The 21,496-nt window shown below is 43.1% G+C and overlaps 1 protein-coding gene across 4 annotated transcripts in view; it reads left to right on the top strand.

The window, feature by feature from the left end:
- The first annotated feature begins 227 nt into the window (after window positions 1–227).
- NELL1 (neural EGFL like 1) overlaps window positions 228–21,496 on the top strand; it is a 292,015-nt gene continuing 270,746 nt past the window's right edge. For 3 of the 4 annotated variants that reach the window (XM_037403128.1, XM_037403129.1, XM_037403127.1), the window contains exons 1-2: window positions 251–420; window positions 4,670–4,798. In XM_037403128.1, the coding sequence (XP_037259025.1) occupies window positions 372–420; window positions 4,670–4,798 (178 nt within the window). In that variant the 5' untranslated portion in view covers window positions 251–371. Of the gene's footprint in view, window positions 421–4,669; window positions 4,799–21,496 lie in introns of all 4 variants that reach the window. The other variant, XM_037403130.1, reaches the window with a different exon arrangement.

Raw genomic sequence — 21,496 nt, 5'->3', positions numbered from 1 at the left:
ATCTCTCGTCCGCGGGGAATCCACCCTCGCGGGGGGACACGGGCCGGGCCCCCCGTTTGGCAGCGGGGGAGACGGGGCGGCCGGGGGGCTCCGCCTGCGCTGCGCCGGGGGCCGCTCCGCTCCGCTCCCGGGCGCGGCCGTGGCCGGGCGGCGGCGCTGGCGAGGCCCGAGGGGGCCGCGCGTCACGGCGGGGGGCGGGCGGGGAGCCCCGCTGCGGGGGCGTCGGGGCCGCGCCTGGGCAGCGGGCGGAGCCGCCGTCGCCTGCCGGAGCGGCTCCGCGCGTCGGAGGCTGCGCTGGGCTCCGCTGGGCTCGGCGCGGCTCCGCAGCAGCTGCCTGGAGGGAGGCGGGCGCCGCCGCCCGCGCCGCGCCGATGGGTCTCCTCCTGCTCCTCTGGGTGTGTGCGGCCGCCGCCGGGGCAGGTGAGGGGCCGGGCCGGGGCTGCGAGGTTGCTGGCCGCCTCCCCGGGGAGCGAGGGCCGGGGCCGCCGCCCGGAGTGCGCTGGCGGCGGGCGGAAACTTTGCGGGGCGGCGGCGGGGCTGTGCCCGCTGCGGGGAGCGGGCGCGGCCGCGGCTCTGCCGGCTGCCGCCGCGGCGGGGCTGGCCGTCCCTGGCCGCGCGGAGCGCAGCGCGGGGTGTCCCCGGCGGGGAGCCCCGGGGGGCGGCCGCTCCGCGGGTGCCGTGCGGCGGCCGAGGGAAAGTTTTCCGAGAGCGGCGGGAGCGCTGCGCCCCGCGGGGAGGGGAGCGGGGCGCGGAGCGGGGCTGGGGTCCGGCCGGGCGGTGCTGCCCGCCGGAGCGGGCGCGGGGGGCGAGGGCGTTACTCTGCCGGTGATACGCCCGCTGCATTATTGCTAGGGCGCTGCGCGGCCGAAGTGCCGTCCCTTGCTCCTCGGGGAGGCTTTGTTCTCTTTCCCCTTGCCCCGGGTACCGGTGTGCCGCGGCTGGAGCTAGTCAGGGGGACGTTTGTTGGTTGCTGTGCTGAAGAAAATCACCCAGCACGATTATCAGAAGCGCAAAGGAATCGATGTTTTAAAATTATAATTCCGGTAATTATGACCTCATCAAAATCTGCAGACCTTGAGGGGTGTGACAGAAGAGTAGTTGCAAGAAAATGCCACCTGTCCCTTCCGTAGTTGGCGTTACTGCCAGTAGCGCGCACAGGCATTTGCAATGGCCAGCAGGACCCGAAACTCCGCCACTTGGAATTGCGAAGCCACTCGGAAAGTTCTTTTGTGTGCAACAATTGCCACTAAAGTTGTGAGAGGAAAGAGCAAAATGCCGCTTCTAGAGCCTACTCTTTACCGTTTGAGCGATGGCTGGAGCGTTTGAGCTGGAAATGACTCGGCTGCGTTGAGTGTGCTTTTACTTAAAGTTTTTCCATCCCCAAATAGCATGTTACACATGTTGAGGAAATTATAAATGTGCTGCATACGTTGCATGGCTGCACATTAGCTAGATGGAGCATGGCATGATTGCTGGTGCTTGGGTGTAGGTGATAAAGGAGCAAGCAGAGAATACAAGCTGTTGGAGCTGTAAGGCAGAATTAATTTCTTTTAGGGATTTCCTAGTGACATCATTCATAATTATATGGCTTAATCCTGTAATCTGCTGTAGTGCCTTCAGTTCACATTGGGCCAAATCCAGCAAGTACTGAGGTGGTTTCTGGTCCTGCCCCCCTGACTGAATCATTTGGACTTTTGCTTGTTTAAGCCACTGATTCAAGGGGAATGGCCCAATTAATTTAAATAGGAATTGAAAGCAATAGCACTCAGGATCACGATCAGGCCCAGGCTTTGCACAGTTCTCCAGTGCAAGCAGATGAGTTGATGGTTAATTTTTACTTCAAAAAGGAGCAGTAGTTCCAGCTGCTTGTGTCACTGAAGTGAGGCAGCATAAAATACTAGTCGCAAGTGCGGATGATATGCCTGTGGTATCTTTCTGATAGACTGTGGGAGACCACAGGGGAAAAGGAGACTTGGTTATCATACTGAAGCTGCTGATTTGTTGTTTATTAATTATTAACTAGGCTTTTGAGTGCCTGCTGCAGTTTGAAGAACCAGCACAAGAAAATGATTAGGTATTTAAAGCAATGTAGGCTTTTGTAAATAGTTGCTGTGACATTAGAAATAGTCTCTGTTTTTGAAAGCATTTTAGAAGCTGGAAGGGGGCACACTGAAGTTGTCACACAAGATCCTTCACTGGCATAAATCGAAGCCTGTGGAGCTACAGTGATCTATACTTGTTGAGCCTTGGGTATTCAGGCTGGAATAAACAGCTTTAATAGAGCAGTGGAGCTACTGTGATTTATGGCAGTGCCTATACTTGCTAGATGTGGTTTCTGTCCTCACCCGTTTTGATGACTGTGGCTGAGCTTTCACTGACTTCAATGGCAGCAAGATTTGTCTTACTGGACATAGCGTGTCCTTTCCACTGAGCAAGTTTTAGTCCCTACTTGATCTTCCTTCGTATGAGTAGATTTTTGCTGATCTGAGTGGATCTAACCCCTTTCAAATGAGAAACAGCATGCTCTGTTCTTGGCAGAGACAGAAGACGCTATCTTTCCTGATAGGTAGGTTCTCGCAGTTTACAGTATGCTGCTTTTCTTTGGACTGAAAATCTTAGATGAATTAAGTTGTCCTTCTGTGTTTTTTTTTCTTTTTTCCTTTTTCTAAAACATTCTTTGATTTTATGTTGGTGTCAGCCCAAAGCTGCTCCGGGTATTTATAGTGTGTTTGTGTCTGGAGTTTGTAGGCTGCAGCCCTTGCACTGAAGAGTTGCTGTAGGTTGGGAATCAATAGGTTGCTAAGTTCTCTTCTGTTAGTCGGAGGGAGATAGACTAAAGGAAAGCAGATGCTGGCAGATGTTGGCTACGGCGGGGTGGGTACGTTTCTTCAGTAGCATCTTGACTGTGTGTGAATGATTTGGGACCAGAAGACCTGGCTGGCTGCCTTTTAATGCCAATGCTTCTTCCAGAAGGGGAAGAAGGTGTTCTTGGTCCGTCAGCGTGCACGGTGTCAGTTGTGGTTGTTCAGTGCCTGAGCGTCTAGCGTGGGTGAGGTCAAAGATAGTGCTAAAAGCCTGATGATGTGGCTGATTATCTGGGAACCTTTTACCTTGGGAGAAGTTTATCTGGGTTCATATTCCCTAATTTTAATTTTCTATGAAAAGGTACTTATTCCTACATCCTTATGAGAGCACTGTGTATGTACTCATTTGGATATGTCAGCGCTCTTGGAGCTTTAGTTCTGCTAGATGCCTCTAGATCTTAATTGTCTTTATAGTCTAAGGTTGCTAGAGACCTCTAAAGCTGTCTTTTCAATTTTTTTTACTACTCTGCCCCTTGTGCAGTAGAATCCTTTGCATTAGCACGACACTTTGTTCCAACAAGTTTTAATGCTTGAGTAAAGGAAAGGGGGAAGGGCTATGGTACAGGTGATTTATGATAATACATAACTTCTTGTTCATTCTGTACACCTCAGTAATTTCTTAGAGCCTTTCAAAGAATCAAACTAGAATATTTGCTGCTTAACTGATCCAGAAGCACAGTCCTAGAATAAGAAATGAAGCAATTTAGACCTGAACGTGAAGTCCACTCAGTGGAAATCAATCTGATGAGCTTTACAGGTAATGTCCTTGCTCTACGGAAGTCAGTGAGACTTCTACCATTAACTTCAGCTGTGTCAGGATTTCATTCTTGCAGCCTGTTCCCGTTACTAATGATGTTAGTAAAAAAAATCATTAGGAAAGTGGTCAGATCCCACAGGAGATATTTGACCTATGTCTCAGGCACAGATCTCATATCACACTTATTGCTTTTTTGAGAAGGACGCTGTGGTCAGGCTGGCCTCTTCCCATCCCTAGAAAAAGGAAATGGGTTTAATGAACTTGGTGAGCCATAACCATCAAGTTGCTCTGAACTTTTGAAAACAGCAACTTCAAACCGCTTAAGTCTGTGTCTTTTCTGTCAATCCCATCAGGTCCCTGCTAGTTCGAGTGCACAGGCTTTTCCTGGGCTTAAGCCATTTTTAAATTTTAGGTTTAAATTTGTGCTTCTCCAGCAGGTGCTCCTGCAGACCAAGGAGGTGCTACTGCTAGTTTAGGTGAATGAATGTCTGCGATTTGTAGGCAGGCTTTGGCACACCTCTCAGGCGCTGGCTGTGCTGAAAAATGGAGGTGCGCTTCCAAAGCCATGTCAAACAGTTTTGTGAGTCAAGATCATTTTGTTCATTTTGGAAAACAGACTATGAGCTATGTGGCTTGATCTGTTAGTCACAGCTAGGTATGAAATGTGAGAGGAATTTTCAGTCCTCCCTTCTCCCTGGAAATAGTGTGGCCAGCAGATGAATGCTGCAAATCTCTTTAATCTTTTTGCATAGGTGGTTATGCTTTTATTTATTTATTACTTAGCCTTATGAAGATCTGAATTAATGTATCAGTTTTAGAATGTGTTAACTTGTGTGTAGGAAAGGAAACAGTTTAATTGAAAGAACTGGAAAAGAATATTTTCTTTCTTGTGCAGCAGAGTTACTGTCTTACAAGTAAGTATACGGTGTGTGACTGTAAAGGTACTAGAAATGGCTGTGTTAGATAATCTCCATTCTTTTCATTACCAGATTTGAAATAAAAATTGATCTAACTCTCTCTCTTCCCCCCTCTCCTCTGCCTTGAACAGCTGTAGGATTTGGAATGGATCCTGACTTACAAATTGATATCATCACAGAATTGGATCTTGTGAATACAACCCTTGGGGTAACACAAGTGTCAGGACTACACAATGCCAGCAAAGCATTTTTATTCCAAGGTGAGAGAAACATCCTCAATTCTTTTACCTCACTTCTGTCTGTATGAGCTCATAAGAGCTTTGATGCCTAACTGATGCCCTGTAATAGTGGTCTTACTTAACTGCCGCTTTTATTTTTATTTTTTTTTAAATAGTTCTTGTTACTTTCCTGAAATATGTATGGATTTTTGGTTTCTTTTTAGCGTGCTGCCAGGTAGTTGAGGTTAGAGGCCTTTAGGGGAACTATTTTTGGGTAGATTTTCAACACTCCCCGGTAGTTATTTCTAACTAAATGTATCAGCGTGGTGCTAAGGCTTGGACTCGGTTGTATTCTTGTGTACGTTCTTTCTGTGATTGTACACGTACAGACACACACAGAGCTGAAGCTATGTAACTGAGGAAGCATTTAATGTGTTGATGCTGATTAGTAACGTGTAGCAAGACTGTCATCAACTTTGTGGAAATGGTTACAATGAGAAAATTGAACAGTATTACATTCAACTGTCCAAGCTGAGTACCAACCAGATGCAGAGTATGTCCCTTTGAATTGTGATTTTTTTCATTCAATATTCTAAGGTAATGCTTGTGAAGTGTTTTAAAATGGTGTTGTGTGTTTTTTGTATTTTTAGTGAGTGAAATTCTGGATAAAATAACAGATTTTACCATGGATTTAAGTGAGGTGCAGATTAAGAGCCGATGTCCCATGTAGCACTGAGTTGCTACAGTATGCTTGTTAGGGGAGAAAGACATTTATATCAGTTGAGATTAACCTATATATTAAAGCCCAGCTGGGAACATTTTTATTGTGGAGACTTCCCATGTTTGTCTTTTCTTTATTGTGCTTTACTCTGTGTTGAAGAGTGCATGTTAGTGTCTCATTTTTTGATATTTGACCTCTATAGCTGTTTTTAGAGGCAAATGATTATGCTCTCTTTGAGCTTTCATTCTTTATCTGCAATGCTAACCGACTTTATTGTAAGTAATAAAAGAAGCGGGTTTATAATCATAGTTCATTCTTCACCTGGCCAAGAGCAGTTTAGGAGCCAGAGCAGAGATACTTCTGGAGACGACCTCAGAATTTGTTAGTCATATATCCAGTCTTCTGCGATACAATGAGTAGCGTGACTTTCACTGATTTCATGGATTCTCAGATTCATTTCCAGAAGACCATTAATTTATTCATTTAAAGGTATCAATTGTTTTTCTTTCGATACCCTGACTCCAGGTTATGTTGTATTATATTATGGACAAATGACATGAGAGTCATTCCTCTAAGGACTGCAATGGCCTAAATGACTTAGAATATTTTGGTATTTCCAATTGCTATTCCATGCAGTTAATCACACCCACACTGACAAACCGTTATGGTAAGTTTTCACAGGCTAGTGGTCAGAGTTGCAGGGAAGAAGACTGAGATGTATTTTTATGGACACCGATTGAAACCATTGATACTGAAAGTAGCTTTGAAAGGTTAATAGTGAAGATGTTCTAGATGTTCTGTTCTTTTTGCCTTGGAGGACCCCATCTGCAGTTTACAAACGTAGAGAAGACTAGTGTAAAAAAGGTAGAGCTTGTAAAATGCACGTGAGTAGAAAAATTAGAAGTTAGATGTTCATGGGACTGTACAAAGTGAACAAACAGTTTGAAGTCTAATGTTAGGTAAATAAAACTTTTTTAATTCCCGCAACAGAAATGCTTTTTGCTAATGCATGCAGGAATAGCCTTGTGCTTAGGTATTGCCTCTAGTATAGAATTTCTTGGAAGATGGCTTGGGAAAATTATTCCCTTCAGTTAACCTCATTAGCCCTTGGGGTGGGAGAAGAATGAAGAGTTCTGGTCTGTTACTGCAGCCTGAGAGAGGTCTGTGAGGGATCTGTTGCTGCTGCTGCTGTCAGATGGGAGGGAAGTCCAAGGCTGCCCTGTTGGCTGCTTCCCTTCTTGTTTGTATCTGTTACTTGCTAAATGTCAGTGGTGTGTCGGCAGCTGTGTGAATTCCCTTTGACTTAACAGAGGTGGCTTACTTTACAACTGCAGTCTGGCTGTGTGCCACATCCTTTGGCTGGGACTGGGAGATACTTTATTTTGATTTTTATCTGCCATACAGTAAACCCAATATAGAACTCGGGGCAATGTATGCACAACTTCTGTGTCTGAGTTAAAGTAATACTTTTTGCTACAAAGATTCACAGAAAAAAACCCAGGTAACCTGACGCTCACAGAAGAGGGGAAAGACTGGAAGTTAGTGCTTAGTTCAAAGTTACTGTGTCCTCTTGGACTAACTATTCCAGTCTCCAAGATGTGGTCCTTTCAGCAAAGCTCTGCTTTGATTATTTCTTACCATAGGCAAGTAGTGAATGCATGCTGTGCCTCACTGTGTCATGCTTCTCCGGTGTTGCCTTTGGGGCTCCGAGCAGGGGAGGACCTGCCTCACCTGGTGGGCTGATGGCTGAACGTGCAGCCACGTGAGAAGACTACTTCACTCATAGGCTTTCATCACTGAGGATTTCCTAGTTTAGGAAATGAGAAGAGTTTGTGAGTATGTTAAACTGAAAGTAGAGTAGATTTAGATTAGATATTAGGAAGAAATTCTTCACTGTGAGAGTGGTAAGGCACTGGCCCAGGTTGCCCAGAGCAGTTGTGGATGTCCCATCCCTGGAAGGGTTGGACGGGGCTTGGAGCAACCTGGCCTAGTGGAAGGTGTCCCTGCCCATGGCAGGGGGGTTGGAGTGTGATGATCTTTAAGGTCTCTTCTAACCCAAACCACTCTGTGATTTTATGATTATGAATTTTTAATATTTGCATGTTCAGAAGGTCTTTTCCAACCCAAACTATTCTATGGTTCTATGTTCTTTGGTGTGCGGTTTTCATAGGGAGAGTTTTGCCCACCACCTTTGGCAGTGCCCTTGCAGCAATGTAACAGGGCTCTGAGCTTCTGCAAAGTGGATCGTTTTCTGTCTTCTCAGATGTATTTCCTAAAATGTCTTTACTAGAGGTGTTCAAACTGAGAGTGTTCCTTTGTATGTCCCTGGAAGTCTACATCTTTGAGGTAGAGAAATGTTTTCCTGTGAATGAAAGTTTTTGAAATAAGTTTTGGCCATTCTTTCCGTTGCATTTAGAAGCAAAAAGGAGAAATGAAGAAGTGTGGTGATGGGAAGACATGCACAAAAGAAAGAGAAACTATTATTTTTAATTAGCTTTTCTATCAGTGATGTTAGCTGTCTTAGAGTAATGTATTATTTGTTACAGAATGTCTGGGGAGTGATGTCATGATTTGATTTATGCTGGAGAAAATGTAGAGGGACTCTTTTCCCTGGACAGTTAGCGATTTCAGTCCAAGACAACCTCGGTGGGACCAGTGGAGTATTCTGATTTTACAATAATACAGGTAGTAATGGATGAAACACAAAGTTCCGCGTGAAGCAGCTTTACAAGCAAAGAAACAAATTCAGTAGTGTTGAAAATCATATGACGGCATCACAGAACCAAAGTGGCAATAGAGAGATGTGGGTGCCTTTGGGCAAGTAAATCTGTTCCCAATTCAGAAAAGCATAGAAACCTATAATTAAGTGTAGTCGTCTAAGTGGTCCTGTTGGGCATGGACTTTGATTATTAGAGTGTTTCAGCTGGATTTTTGATCCATCGGTTCCATTATTTGTGTGTTTCAGTTACATTGTCTGTGAAATGGGGATGAGGGAATCCAAAAAGCAGCGCAAGTGCTCATAACTGCAATTCTGCAAACAGTCTGACTCTTAAGATCCTAACGTTATGGTGTCTTGATTATTTATCTTTTATTTATTTATAGAAATGAGTGATGAAAAAAGGCTGTGTGTCCAGATGGGTTGTTCTAGCATGAAGGGATAAAGGAGGGTGAGTGGAGATTATTGAGTGGTTTTAGAGACCAGGGCACTCAAGATTCCGGTGTCTGACCCCACATTTCCTTTCTTCCAACCAGGAGTCCAAAGAATTCAAGGAAACAGTTCTGAGGGTGGGTGGGAAATCTGCTTCAAAGATCTGTATTGAAAATATTAATCCTCCACCTAATGCATTACAATAACATCTTAGAAATGCTGAGTGAAATACATCTGTAAATAGTATCTTACAAATGTGACAAAATGGTACTGAAATTCCTGGAACAGGATTATAAATTTTAGTACATTAAAAAAAAAAATGAGGCATGGCTTACGTAGCGGGGCTCAGTCCTGTTCTGTGTTTCAGAGAGCAGGGAAGCAGGGCTTGTTTTTACCCTGTGGGTGGAAACCTCAGCAGGATCTTGAGTTCAGTGGCAGAGAAAGGCTTTCATTATAAATAAGGCAGGAGGAGGTCCTTACCTGGTCGTCCTGTTTCTAGGTAGGCTGAGCCCAATTTTTAACCTAGCTGTTAAATTATGTGATTACTTTAACCAGTCTGACTTTTGTTCTGTGCTCAGTTCTCACTGGGGAAGTAAAATTTTATTCCTTTTACAACCTGTCAGCTATGCCTATTCCTTCTTAATTCTTCTTCTCTCAATATCTCTTTTGCACTAAGAGAGGCTTAAAGCCTTTACTTACAAAACAGTTCCCCAAGTTTATTAAGGCTTTGCTGTTTCCTTTCCTAGCAATCTGGCGTTTTTTTCCAACTTAAGTCTTTAAATTAAGAATGGTCTTTTTACTATGTGTACTATGTACAGCACTCAGTAAAATCAACCACCAGGTACTGTTTAAAAGTCTAGCTATATGTAGTCCTTTCTTCCTTGACCGTTTCTTTAACTTGTCTTAAACAACCACTGGGTTTGTAAGAGAAACACCTGGCCTGCAGCTCCTGCAGCACAGAGTTCAGTCATGCTCTTTCTTCCCATTTTGTGCTGGTGATTGCCAAGTTCTTTTCTGTACAGCTGTGGCTCCAGCAGGAAAGGTAAAAGAATAACAAGTATCTTAAAGTACAGAGAAAGGTAGTGTTTTTTGTGAGAAAAGAGCGAATCTTGTTGAGTTCCTGAGACAAAAGGGCTGTCCTGCTTCAGGCCAAAAGAGAGAGCAAAGCTGCAGTCCCAGGGCGGGTCGAGGTGCCTCCCAGCAGACTCGTTTGGGCTTCCAGATGCAGTACAGCCCTCTCTCAGTGTGTTATGGATACTTTTTTTTTCTTTAGATACCTTCCGCATTGACGTGCTCATTCCTCACTTAGAGAGTAGAGGTATTTCCAGATCCCACTGTAGGAGTGCGAGTTCTAAAAGTCAGCGTTTGCAGTGCCCATGTTGGAGGGGTTTGATTGCTAGCCAGATTTGCTATGCTTTGACTTTGATGGGTAAGGAAAACTGTGTAAGTTGATCTTGTCATCAGGAGTGGGCACATAACCTTTATATTAGGAATGTTAGTTCTGCTTCTGCTCGGACAGTCTTCAGGATACATTTGTTATGCCCTGGCTACGTGTGTGCCCAGGAAATTCCAAGGCCTGGTGAGTAGGCTGCTGCCTTCGTTCATCCATGTGTGAACATCTTCTCACCTGCGTCTCTGTGACCTGTGTCCTGTGGCTGAGGTTTTAATCCACTTCAGGTGTTACAGCTCCATTATGCCAGTGTCATGGGCAAGGTGTGCGAGCTGCAGAGCTCAAACAAGAGCCAGGCATTGAATGAGCGGGAGCAGGTAACGGCTGGGGGAGTAAACTTGCAATTTGTCTTTCTGGGGTGGACGGCAGAGAGGTCTGTAGGGAGTAGGAAGGAGAAACTTTATTTTGGAGTTCAGGGCATCGGTCGATCTTCACATGAGTTAATGTAATGAGAGTCATTGCTTTCTGTGTCATCTCTCCTGGTATGTTTATAGCAAATATTAAGTATAAGCAGTATTGTGTTTACAGAGCAGAAATCTTATGGTAGCAGTAAAATCAGGAAAGCACAACATGGGTGGCTCGAAATCTTTGTGCAGCCTTCAGCTGTCGTAAAAGAGAGTAGCTCTGGTGCCTTTTCCATGACTGGTGGCATCTGAATATCCTGCCTTGCTGGGCTGTGGGAGGTTTTGGAGCAGAGCCTCTGGGCACACCTCCCTGGGTGGCTGGCTCCTGCTTCGTGCCCTTAGGTGCCATTCGCAAAGCAGATGATGATCCTTGTGCTGGTGGAAAAGAAGGGAATATTATTATTTATTTTTTAACCAGCTATTGCCCACTGCCCGTCTGGGCTTGTGGGTGAATGCCTGTGCAACCACTTGCTGCTTCCATCCAGCTGGAAGAGACTTTTTTCCTTTTAAAATAGGCTTTCTGTGAGGCGCTGCCGGCCAGGCTGAGGGGCTGGGCTGCGCCCTGAGGTAGGGTGGCGGGAACCAGCGTGAACCAGCTGGAACCGGCGGGAACCAGCCATGTCCTGCAGGGGGCAGCCCCTGCTTCTTCTCACAAGGCGCCGGCACCTCACCACGCAGTACAAGTATGTTGGATGCTCTGCAAGCTCCTTGAACTTGTGAATTTTTATTTTTATTTAAAAGGAAAGAGAGAGTTTTTTTCCGTTAGGTGCCCTGTTGTGCAGGTCTGTGCTGGTTTCCACAGGGGTGGGGTGAATTTGGGGTTTTACCCTGTGTCACGTGCGGGGCCCTTGTCCCATGTTCCTGGGACCTGAGGAGGGAAAGGCAGCTGCTGCCAAATGCCCTGACAATGTGGTAGTGTTTCAGGTGTTGCTGCTTCCTTGGTGCTGAATTTTGACTGTTTCCCTTCTCTTCCTGCTGCAATCTCCCTTCTGAGGCTCTCCTCTTGCCAGGAGACTGCAGAGTTGGCGGTTTACTTGAAGCTGCTCCGCTTTCAGGGCTCGCTGGCTCTGGAGGCAGTGATGGACGCCTCTGCTCGCCTGTGGTGGTGGCTCATGACCGGTGGCTGTGTGGGGATGATGGGGACAAGGCCAGCATAGGTCTTCCCCTGCGATGGAGGTTTGTGGTGTGGTGAGGAGAAGGGCCCATCCCATCTCTCTGGAGAGCGGGTTCCTCACCTGGCCTCTGAGCTTGTCCCTTGGGGTTGTCCCTCTGCCTTTTACAAGCTCCAGCCTGGCCCTTCGGAGCTGTGGCAGCTGCCCACTGTCCTGGAGGGTTGCCAGAGAGTTCCCTCGGTGCTTTCAGCCCTTTGTCAAAGCTGCTCTGTAAAGCACTGATAAAATAAGAGATAAAATAAGATGCTAACAGCTGGGCTGGCTGCGCTCAAGGGAATGCAGGAAACTGTGACTTCTCTGGCAGGTTTGCTTAAGGTGGAGGTGGCATTAGGATGGCAAAACAGGGAAAAGCACTGGAACTTCAGATGTGGTAGTGCTGTAAAGTATCTGTGATGTGTGCTAATATTTAACAAATGTTTTTAGAGGCTACATCTTGGATAATGTCATTTTTTTATTAGTGATTTAGAAACTTGATTTTGTTGTCCTTTGGTTGTTCGCCTGTAAAGTTGAGGTACCAATGCCCTTTGCTCTAACAACAGTTGTATAAAAAGAATTCATTAATAATTGTACAGGTCTTGGATACTGCGCTAGAATAATTAACTCGGTCATGGTCTGTGTTCACAGGAGGATTTGAACACCATGGATTTACAGTTCCAAGTGAGCCTTGAATGATAAAAATAAAGCAAAATTTCAGATCCTTGTTTGTTAAATATTTTTTGCTCTCTGTTCTTTACTTTGGGCACTGGGACTGAGACATGGGCCCTCTGGAAAGCTGTGTGTGATCCTGTAATTAAGAACAGTGTCGGAATGTGCATCACCAGAGGGTTCAGCGAGCTTTGCCTGTGAGACTTTTAATCCTAACATCTAACTCATAATTTACATTTATTTTTTTAATATACCTGATGTTTTAATGTGTTTTGTATACACAATGTACGGTTTTTTTTTTTCTCAGTTAAATCATTAGGCCATGTGGGTTTGGTTATTTTTTTTTTTCCTTTGCAAAACTGACCATTTCCAGAGCAGAGAAATGATCTGGAGTTGGAATACAATGAGCTGGGAGGGAATGAGTGAGATGAATTGTCTTCAGTGGAGGAAATTAGAGATCACTTGAGACATAATTATTGAACAATGCTTTGAGGCTTTGAAGACACATAAACCACTGTTAACTTTTCAGTTCCCAGAAGCAGTTTTTAAAATACTTGTATATACCCATCCAGTGTTGGATGTTTCCACACCTGTTTGATGTTTGAATTATGTTAGAAACCTGTCTAGGCGTACAATTTATCCAGCATACTGATATGAAGGTTTAACTTGTAAATCCTTGCAGAGTTTCTTATTCCATATTCTCTTGTTTCAAGCACCCCTACCCCCCTCTCAATAAGTGTAGACTGAAATAGAAGCCTAGTCACATTAAATGACAGTGACCAATTTCTGTTTCTCTTTTTTTTTTTCCTTTTCCCCCTCATCCTGAATGTTGTCATGCCGCCTTCTGTTACTTGACATTTTTTTGGGTTTGCCATCATGTCTGTAATGATTAGGAAAGAATTCTGAGCACACATTGCCTCTGTCCTTGGCAGTTATTTTTGCTTTCCTGGGAGACAATAATTGTGCTGCTTGTCTATCTTCATTGCCACCGTGGTAAGTACAGAGGGGAAGTGGGATAAGCACTTCAGTATTTCTGTAGTATGCTAAAAGCTTGGAATGCTTCTGGCAACCTGTTGACAAAGTCCTGTAATGAAGATAAGCAGAAAAGAAACAAAAGGTCTTGGCTCTTCAGTGGGCAGAGAAGGGGATGCAGAAATTAGTTTCTGGTGGTGCTAGCAAAGTGTTGCGTTCCACACTGGGTGAGCATCTAGGTCCTTACAATGAAAGTAAATCAATTTAGATGAGAAAGAGTAACAGTTTGAGTTTCTTGTATCTTCATCAGAATAGAGGTTCGGCAAAAATTTTATTCCCTGCAAAGGATTTTGGCAAACCGATGCTCTCAAGTTATATCATATGGCATATAATACACTTGTATTAACTGTTTGTTTAGTAAATTGACTATAAAACTGGAGTGAGACTACTGTTCTGCGATATTTTGCCAAACAGGCCAGTGTGCTAGTCAGAGCCCTGGGAAGTTGAGGTGAAACAGAGTTGGTACCTGAGTTGTGCTGCCTCGAGGAGAGTCCCAGAACAGCGCTGAGTATCTCTGGGTGGAGAATCCTGCCCTGCACCTGATACTGCAGGTCTGGGTTGTTGGACAGATGCTGGGGTAGAAGAGAGCAGAATCAGAGTATTACCTGGCACTGCTGAGTTAAAACTGCTTGAAGTGTAGTGGGATGGAAAGCAATGCTGGAGAATTGGGTTCTCGCCGTAGGCAATGAAACAAAGTGGCCCATTGTTGTTGACTTTGACCCCAAGAGGGATCTCTTTGATTTTTAAAACAATTTTAGTAGAAATGTGTTAATATCCATTTAATAAGACTATTTACTCATCCTGCTTGATTACAGTACTTCTAAACAGAGCTATGTTACTTGTCTGAAAGGAAGTGATGTAATTTGAAATTATTATCACATGAATTTAAAACAGGATTTTTATTATTTTTTTTAAGATTGTGTACCTTTAAAAAGTACACAAAGGCAGATATAATCAGACCTCATGCAAGAGCCAGGCATGGACCATTTCCTGTGGTGAAAAACGCTGCTGTCTTCAACTACCTATCACGAATAAAAATTAGATGCTACTTCAGGCCTCAACCTACTTCTTCTATGCCAAATTCTAGATTAATCTTGCCACCTGCAGTGTGGGTGTATAAATGACACAAGGGGGACATTTTTTCTCTTATTTTTCATTTTTGCCACATAAATGGTGTGAAGTAATCATGTCGTACTGTGCTGGTTTATGGCATTATATTGTGATTGCCTTGCCTTTTGTGGCCTATTCAATGATACAAAATGCAGAACATTATTATTATTTTTTTTTTTAAATAGAATGGACAACAAAATTGGTTTTGGCACCTGATTTCCACTAAAACATTAACCTAAATCCTTAGTTACGTAGGTTGCATACCGGTTAAAAGTTGGTTCTGTAGTTCTGACAACAGGGATCTGTGAATCACTATTTTGGAGCAATAAATACTGTAGTTGAGCACGGATGTTTTGGCTTCTTAAAGATCTCTCATCCTCCCTCTTCGTATGATAACATTTCTTACATAGTTACAGCTGAGTTTCCCATTGGTGCTCTGTGCTATAAATAGGAAAAAATAGCATAGGATCACTGCAGCTGCATAGATTATTTTACTGAGTCTGTCCTCCCCTTGCCCTCTGAAGCTGTGAGTTTTCCATTTGGCATCAGTGGAAGCAGACACCTCCTACAGCAGACAAGTTTGTGTTGTAAAGCTTAGTTCTGTGTGGTGTCCCCCTTCTTTTGTTTTTTCTTTTAATTTTTTTAATCTTTTGTAAACTGGAAGGTAGCAAAGATGCTCTGAGAGCAGAGCACATATAAAACAGGATCTTGGAGGTTAAATACTCATTGATTCTATGATGAAAGATGATCTACAGATGGCATTCAGACCTGCCTCTGCTCCTCTCTCTCCACTTTGGCTCATTGTGCATAACCATGTTGAAATTTTAAAGCCTGTTCTTGGGGACTGGGGAAAATAACAAAGTCAAGATGTGTGGGAGGAGAATGGGATTTGTGTGTGTGATGATTTTTCTTGGTCTGTGGAGGTCTGTACGGATGTTCATCATGCTGTTTGGAAAATGAAGCAGCACAGCCTTAAAACATGATATTTGTAGAATAATTTGGTAAATGCCAGTGATTTGGAATCCTCATGTACTGCAGTCTACTCTCAAGTTTTCCTTTTACGGGAATCTACGGACAAGTTGTGGTAGGAGGACTGTGCAGTATTAGTTACAGAAATCTTTTTAGGGAAATGGTGGAAGTTGTTTAGGCTTACTTCATCATAATTGATTATGAAGCCAGATAAAATTGTTTGTTTTTTGTAATAGTAGTGTCCACATTTAAAAGTCATGGTTCTCTGTGTTAACCTTTTGTTCTCTGATGCTGGAAGTGCTTTTAATGTTTTTTGATGTCTTGTGAGTACCAGCTTTCAGATGGGATACTCTGTCTTTCTAGCTTTATGCTGTCCTAATTGTTTCAAAATGTAGTTGTAAAAAAAAAAAAAAAAGTAAACATTATTGCTGGTGTTATTGCTAGCGGCAAGGAATGCAAAAAAGGGGGACACATGTGGCAGTTCTATTTAAATAAAAGCTTATTTTCAGAAACAAAGGCTTATGGAGCAAAAGGGAGCTCTTAGTACCCCAAGCACGTTCGCTGTTACGGATGAACCCACAGCAATGGATGCTATCAAAGTTGTCATATTTTATTCATGAGTTGTGGTATGCTTGGATGAAATAAGAAAAGCAATGCTCCAAATCATAATTATGGTGTAAAAAGATAAAACAGTTATTATTGTGACATTTTTTGAAAATTCTTAAGTCTCTCAAATAATTCATTTAAAACTTGTGGAGAATGACTAAGTATGTTAGCTGTATTTATGATTCTTTGTTGGGGGTGTGTGGAACACTTCACAAATAGAATTTCTACGTATTTTGGGAGAATATATGAACGTGTGCTTATATGTGTTTCAAGAAACAAAGACAACTAGAATATTGAATAGAAACGTAAAGAGGCTGACAGCAGAAATTATACTTCAGTGGAGAGGGGCTTTGACAAATGTATTATGCCTTGTGCTATTATCATGCAGTTAATAAATAAAACAGACACCCGGGATTTAATTTGCTTTAGCAATAATATGGAAGTGATTTTTCTGAGGGAAGGAGAACAGAAGGGAGAGTTAGTTTGTGGAACACATTTGTTTAAGGCTTGTACAAATCATATACAGAGAATAAGAAAATCCATAAGATTCTGGTAATAAATGAGCTAAATGCTTTAAAAGTAATTAAAAAAAAATGACCACTAGAGTGCCTTGTCACTGGGAGTTTTTGAACCAAGAGAGCACTTCAGCATATGCTTACTTTGAACTTCATGGATAATTTCATTGCCTTTAGTTGGATTATTCATGTGATAAACAGCTTTACTGGGCTGGAAATTAAAACCTTTGTGTAGGTGTAGCCAGGTCTGTTAGCTGCCATAAGTAGCATTAGGCATTGCAACCTCTGCAAGTGAAGAAATTGAGTCAGAGGTTTCTGTTTTTTCTGAAAATTCCCTGTTAATGAACTATTTAAAACTGGAGTTTGATGTACACCTTTAAGAATGCAGGTTTTCACCAGGGAGACAAATTCTGTTTTCTGTGTGGCCTTGCTGATGTTAGCTTGGCATTTTCAATGGAGTGAAAATAATCCAGGCATTCAGCTGTTTTCTTGCTTCAGTGTGATCTGGTACTTCAAATTTCTTTGAAAATCCAGGTTATGGGTTACTTGTTGGCTATATCTATCATTTTCATGTTAAACTTAGAGATCCTAAGGCACTTCATAAGTACTTGACATTGCTGTTTATTTTTAATAGTTGCCATAAAATATGGGCAGCATTTATTATTACCTAAAAGAGGGAAGAGTGCTAAATGAGAAATCAGAGTTATTACATATTGCTTAAAAATGCAAATGGATCAATCTTTCTGCATGCTTTATTGAATAATCTATGTTTTGTTTCTAGATTGCAAGCACACTAAGGGTTATAGTGGGAGGAAATTAAGTCCAAACTACAATTAGTACTTATTTGCAAAACTGGGCTTTTATATCTAATTTTTGGTTCTAGGTGCTCCTCACCTTCTGGTACCAGCTTGAGTTTGTTTTGAACAAATGTGGTTGAAGAACATGTTCTGTCAAATTCAGTACAAGTTATAATTTTAAAAGTAATTTCTGCGTTTTTTTGGATCTGTGACTTTAAGCATACCTGAAAATGTTTTGTAGAAGGAGAGGAAAAAAATTGCTTAGCTTGTCCTGAAGTGGACAGTGCTGCAAAACGGGCAGCATATTGGTAATGATTCTTAGCAATTACTGATTTTTCACGGTGCTGCATACATTGCCAGTGGCTCTGTTCAAACATTGACAGTGTTGCTGGTGGTCTTCCTGGTGAAATGTTGTTATTATTTTGCAAATTTTCAAATAGCAGTCTTTAACTGTATAGTCACAGTGATGTGATACCTTATCTAATATAGATAAACAGTGGAAGAGATGTTCTAATCAGTGACTCCTGCACTAATTAACTAACAACACATGTAATTTGATTAACTCACATGATTTAAGAGCAGATAATGTGCTTTTAGTGGTAGTGTAACTTCTGGAGCATTTCTACCAAGCATTTAATTTAAGCGATCAACCATTTGTAAGTACTCTTGGTTTCAGCATGAGTCCCTTGAGGAAACAACAGAGCCTACTTGAGAAGGCGAGCTTGAGCTCAGCAGCCACTTAAAATGTTTGAAACCAGTTGAGGTGGCTGCCTGGAGCAACAGGTGATCCGTAGCCTTAGCAAGGCTAGCACTGTCGTCCTCAGCAGGGAGCTGGTGGCAAAGCTGTTCAGCTTCCAGTCTTAGATTTCTGATTTTTATTCCATACTGGGCAAGACAGCATCAGTCACTGCACTGTGCGTGTGCCCAGGCCTGCTGCTCGCCCTTCTGCTGCAGGAGAGATGACTCTAGCGCTTTCCTTGGTCATTCTGTTCATTTGGGTGGAAAAGACAAGGGCGGGCCCTGGAGACAGGAAACCCATATGCAGTCAAAAAGGGGCACTTGCTCAATGGAGGCTTTGCTACAGCTTTCTGCTGTGGTGCTTTCTCTGTCTCGTAGGGCACCTTTTGCTGGCTGGGACTTGAGAAGCGTAGGTGGCCGCCTTCTCTCTTGGTGTGTGTTCATTTCCAAGCCTCCTGTAGTATCTGCCACTCTGTTCCAGAGTACTCAATTTCCATGGTTCAGTTTGAAATGCTCATACAGCAAACAAAGGACTTAGACTCTCTGACAACTACTTAATTAACATGAGTGTGGTCATTCTAGCTAGTGCTCGAGTCAGGCCAATTTTCAAGAGCTGAAGAGTCTGACATTAAGCCACTAAATCAACTAAATTATTGGTTGGGGAGAAACTGTGATTTGATAAGTGGTCTCTGATTTCCTCAGTGACTCAAAATTCTGCTGTCCCTGGCATCTAGAGTTTTAGGATTGGGCTTGCAATAGCTTCCTGAAATAAATGAAATATATATATAATTTTGAGTGCTAGATTAATTTTGTTAGGAGAAGCCTAGTTGTAAACTAGTTTACAAACACGTATATCAAAATGACAGCAATATATGAACACTTATTGCCAGGGTACTTTTGCATCAAGGAAAAGGAGAGTTTACATTATCTACACTATTTTTCCACCTTCTCTAGCAGAACTGCCTTTGCTGTATAGTCATGGGAACTTACCTTTGTAACATTAGCTATTCACCCTGGTAATTGCTCCATCCTCTAATTTAATGAAAACCCATTAAACCGAAACAATAATTAAAAAGAGACATCATCTCTGTAGGAGGTTTGCATATTAAAATCACCAAGCATTTCGCTGCAGACGGATCTTATTCTTGAGAAACAGTGTTTGAAGCAACATGTAAAAAGTGATTTATAATAAATAATCATAATTTAGAAAGCTGTGCTGTTGAACATGATTTCCTACTGTTTATTACTGACTCCGAGTGGAGCTAGCAAGGCAAAAGCATTTACAATGCCTTTTTGTACCAGTGAGAATACCTAGAAGAGGAGATGTGGTCGTGAGAAAACAATGGTAGCAGTGTTTTTTAAAAGAAGGTTGGGGTGTTTTCACCCATGTGTCTGGGCTACTGGCAGGTAGAACAGGCAGTGCTCGTCCTCACCAGTGCAGGGGGTCCCAGTGAGAGCAGCCTGCTCAGCACCCTGATGTAAGCTTGCATGTGTTTTCCCTCGGTTGTACCCCACTGCTTGCTAAGTCGCCTGCTTTAGCCTGGCTTGGAAGCACTGTAGGTGAGTGCCAGGCAAGGCGGATGCATAGGTGATGTCTAGGTAAGCTGCTGCTTGGCTGGTGGCTCTCTGCAGTGCCATGTGGGCTGTCTCAAGCCTTAGCGCTGATAGCTGAATTGAGCACCCAGTGTGCTCTGAGAGCATGACTCTGTGCCTGTTCCTGTGACAGAGGCGTGTTGCAAAGTCTTTTTTTGTTCGCATATAAGGAGAAATTTGTGTGAATTTTCTCCCCACAGCTTAAAATAAAAATTGGTGCTATCTGCAGATAGCTACATTTTGCCCTTGCTAAGCAGGGAGGGACAACTTCTTGAAGCGTTTTGCTGCTTGGCAGTGAAATGACCTGCTTTTGGAGAAGGTCCCCATGATTGGTGTTAGCATCCTTCTGTGGACTTTGGGATCTGTTTGTGACTTCTGTGGACTGAGGGAATGGCTTTATAGGAGCAGGAAGGAGTGGGCATCTATCACCAGTAGTGTTTTGGGTGGTTGTTTTTGGTTGGTTGGGTTTTTTTGACCAGTTCTTCAACAGATGATTTGTGGGACCAGTGTGCAGAAAAGGAGTCTGTGCACTTGGACTTGGAGGCTTTGATGAAGCACCTTTCAGTGAGCAAGAAAGGTTTTGTGATGTCGTCATGTTTTTTCATCCTGAGCAACTTTTAGAAACTCTTTAACAGTTGCTAGTTTTGGACCCTCCTTCTACTCTTCATTCCAACTTTTGGAAAGCTGATGACTTAAGAAAAATGGGCCACTGTGGTGGTTTTTTTGTTTGTGTGTGTGCATGTGTGTGTGTGGTTTTTTTTAATAGTTTCAGTTTTACTGGATTTGGCCCCTAGCAAAGTGAAAGCCAATATACTGCAATATGCAATTCTTTAACTGCTTCAGTTGAAATCCAGATTCTATGTTGTTGCAGGGTTAATTTTTACTTGCTTGTCCAGAGTGACTGTGCAAAAGATCTCCTGAAAGCGTGTTGAAACAAATAGCTTTAAAATGATTGAAGGTACCAATACAGCAATGTGTTCTACAGTATGTTCTCTAACAAAGTAAGGAAGTAAAAGGAAAAGGTATGGAAGCAAACTAGTGAATGAGGAAACTTATATGTTGCTTTAGAAAACAGGACTTGATTTAGAACTGAGTTTTAGTATTTTTCCTCTAATGGAAACATCTATTAAAGAAAATCGATTTCCTGGAAGGATTGGGATTCAGCTTGTAAGAACTGGTGCACATTTTTCACTGCTTAAAATTCCGGCCTAAACAGTCGAGTACTTCCCATTGTACCATGGATTGTTGACACTGTCATCAAAGTAAGTTTGGCAAGAACTTTACCTGCTTTCCTAGCATTACCCTTTCCTTAATTAATTTTGCCTGCTTCTGTGTGGTGATAATTTTCATCTAATGGAGCTGAAGCCAGCTTCTCCCTTTCTCTTATTTGGGGCCTCTAATATGTTCTGGGCTACAAGTGGCAAAACCCCTGAAGGTTATCACTTTTAGTTGCCAGAGCTGGTGATGCATAGAGCAGTGGATGTGATTTGAGGGCCTAAATCAGGTTTGTAAGGACTGATACTAATCCTGCATTATTGTGCCGCCTTAATTCCAGTTGTCTTACAGGGTTAGTGTGTACTGAAATACGTGTACGTTTCATACATACAAGGTAAAGCTTGCCCGGACATCACTGGCCGCAGAGTGGCACTGCCATTTATCTGGACTGGTCTTATGATGAAGTAGAAAAAAAAAAAACCAAACCAAAATTGAGACTTACTTTGAAGGTGCTGAAAGTGAGTACTGTGAGTATTTGTGGTTGTGGGTAAAATATAGTGGCTTGCTGCAGCTAAGCAGTGTGCTGTGGTCTTCCTCCTCTGCAGGTCCTGGCCAGAGTTGTGCC

The sequence above is a fragment of the Falco rusticolus genome, chromosome 10, assembly GCF_015220075.1.
Source record: "Falco rusticolus isolate bFalRus1 chromosome 10, bFalRus1.pri, whole genome shotgun sequence".
Lineage (NCBI taxonomy): Eukaryota > Metazoa > Chordata > Aves > Falconiformes > Falconidae > Falco > Falco rusticolus.
The sequence above is the reverse complement of the archived record's forward strand: the minus strand, read 5'-3'. Positions and strand labels throughout refer to the sequence as shown.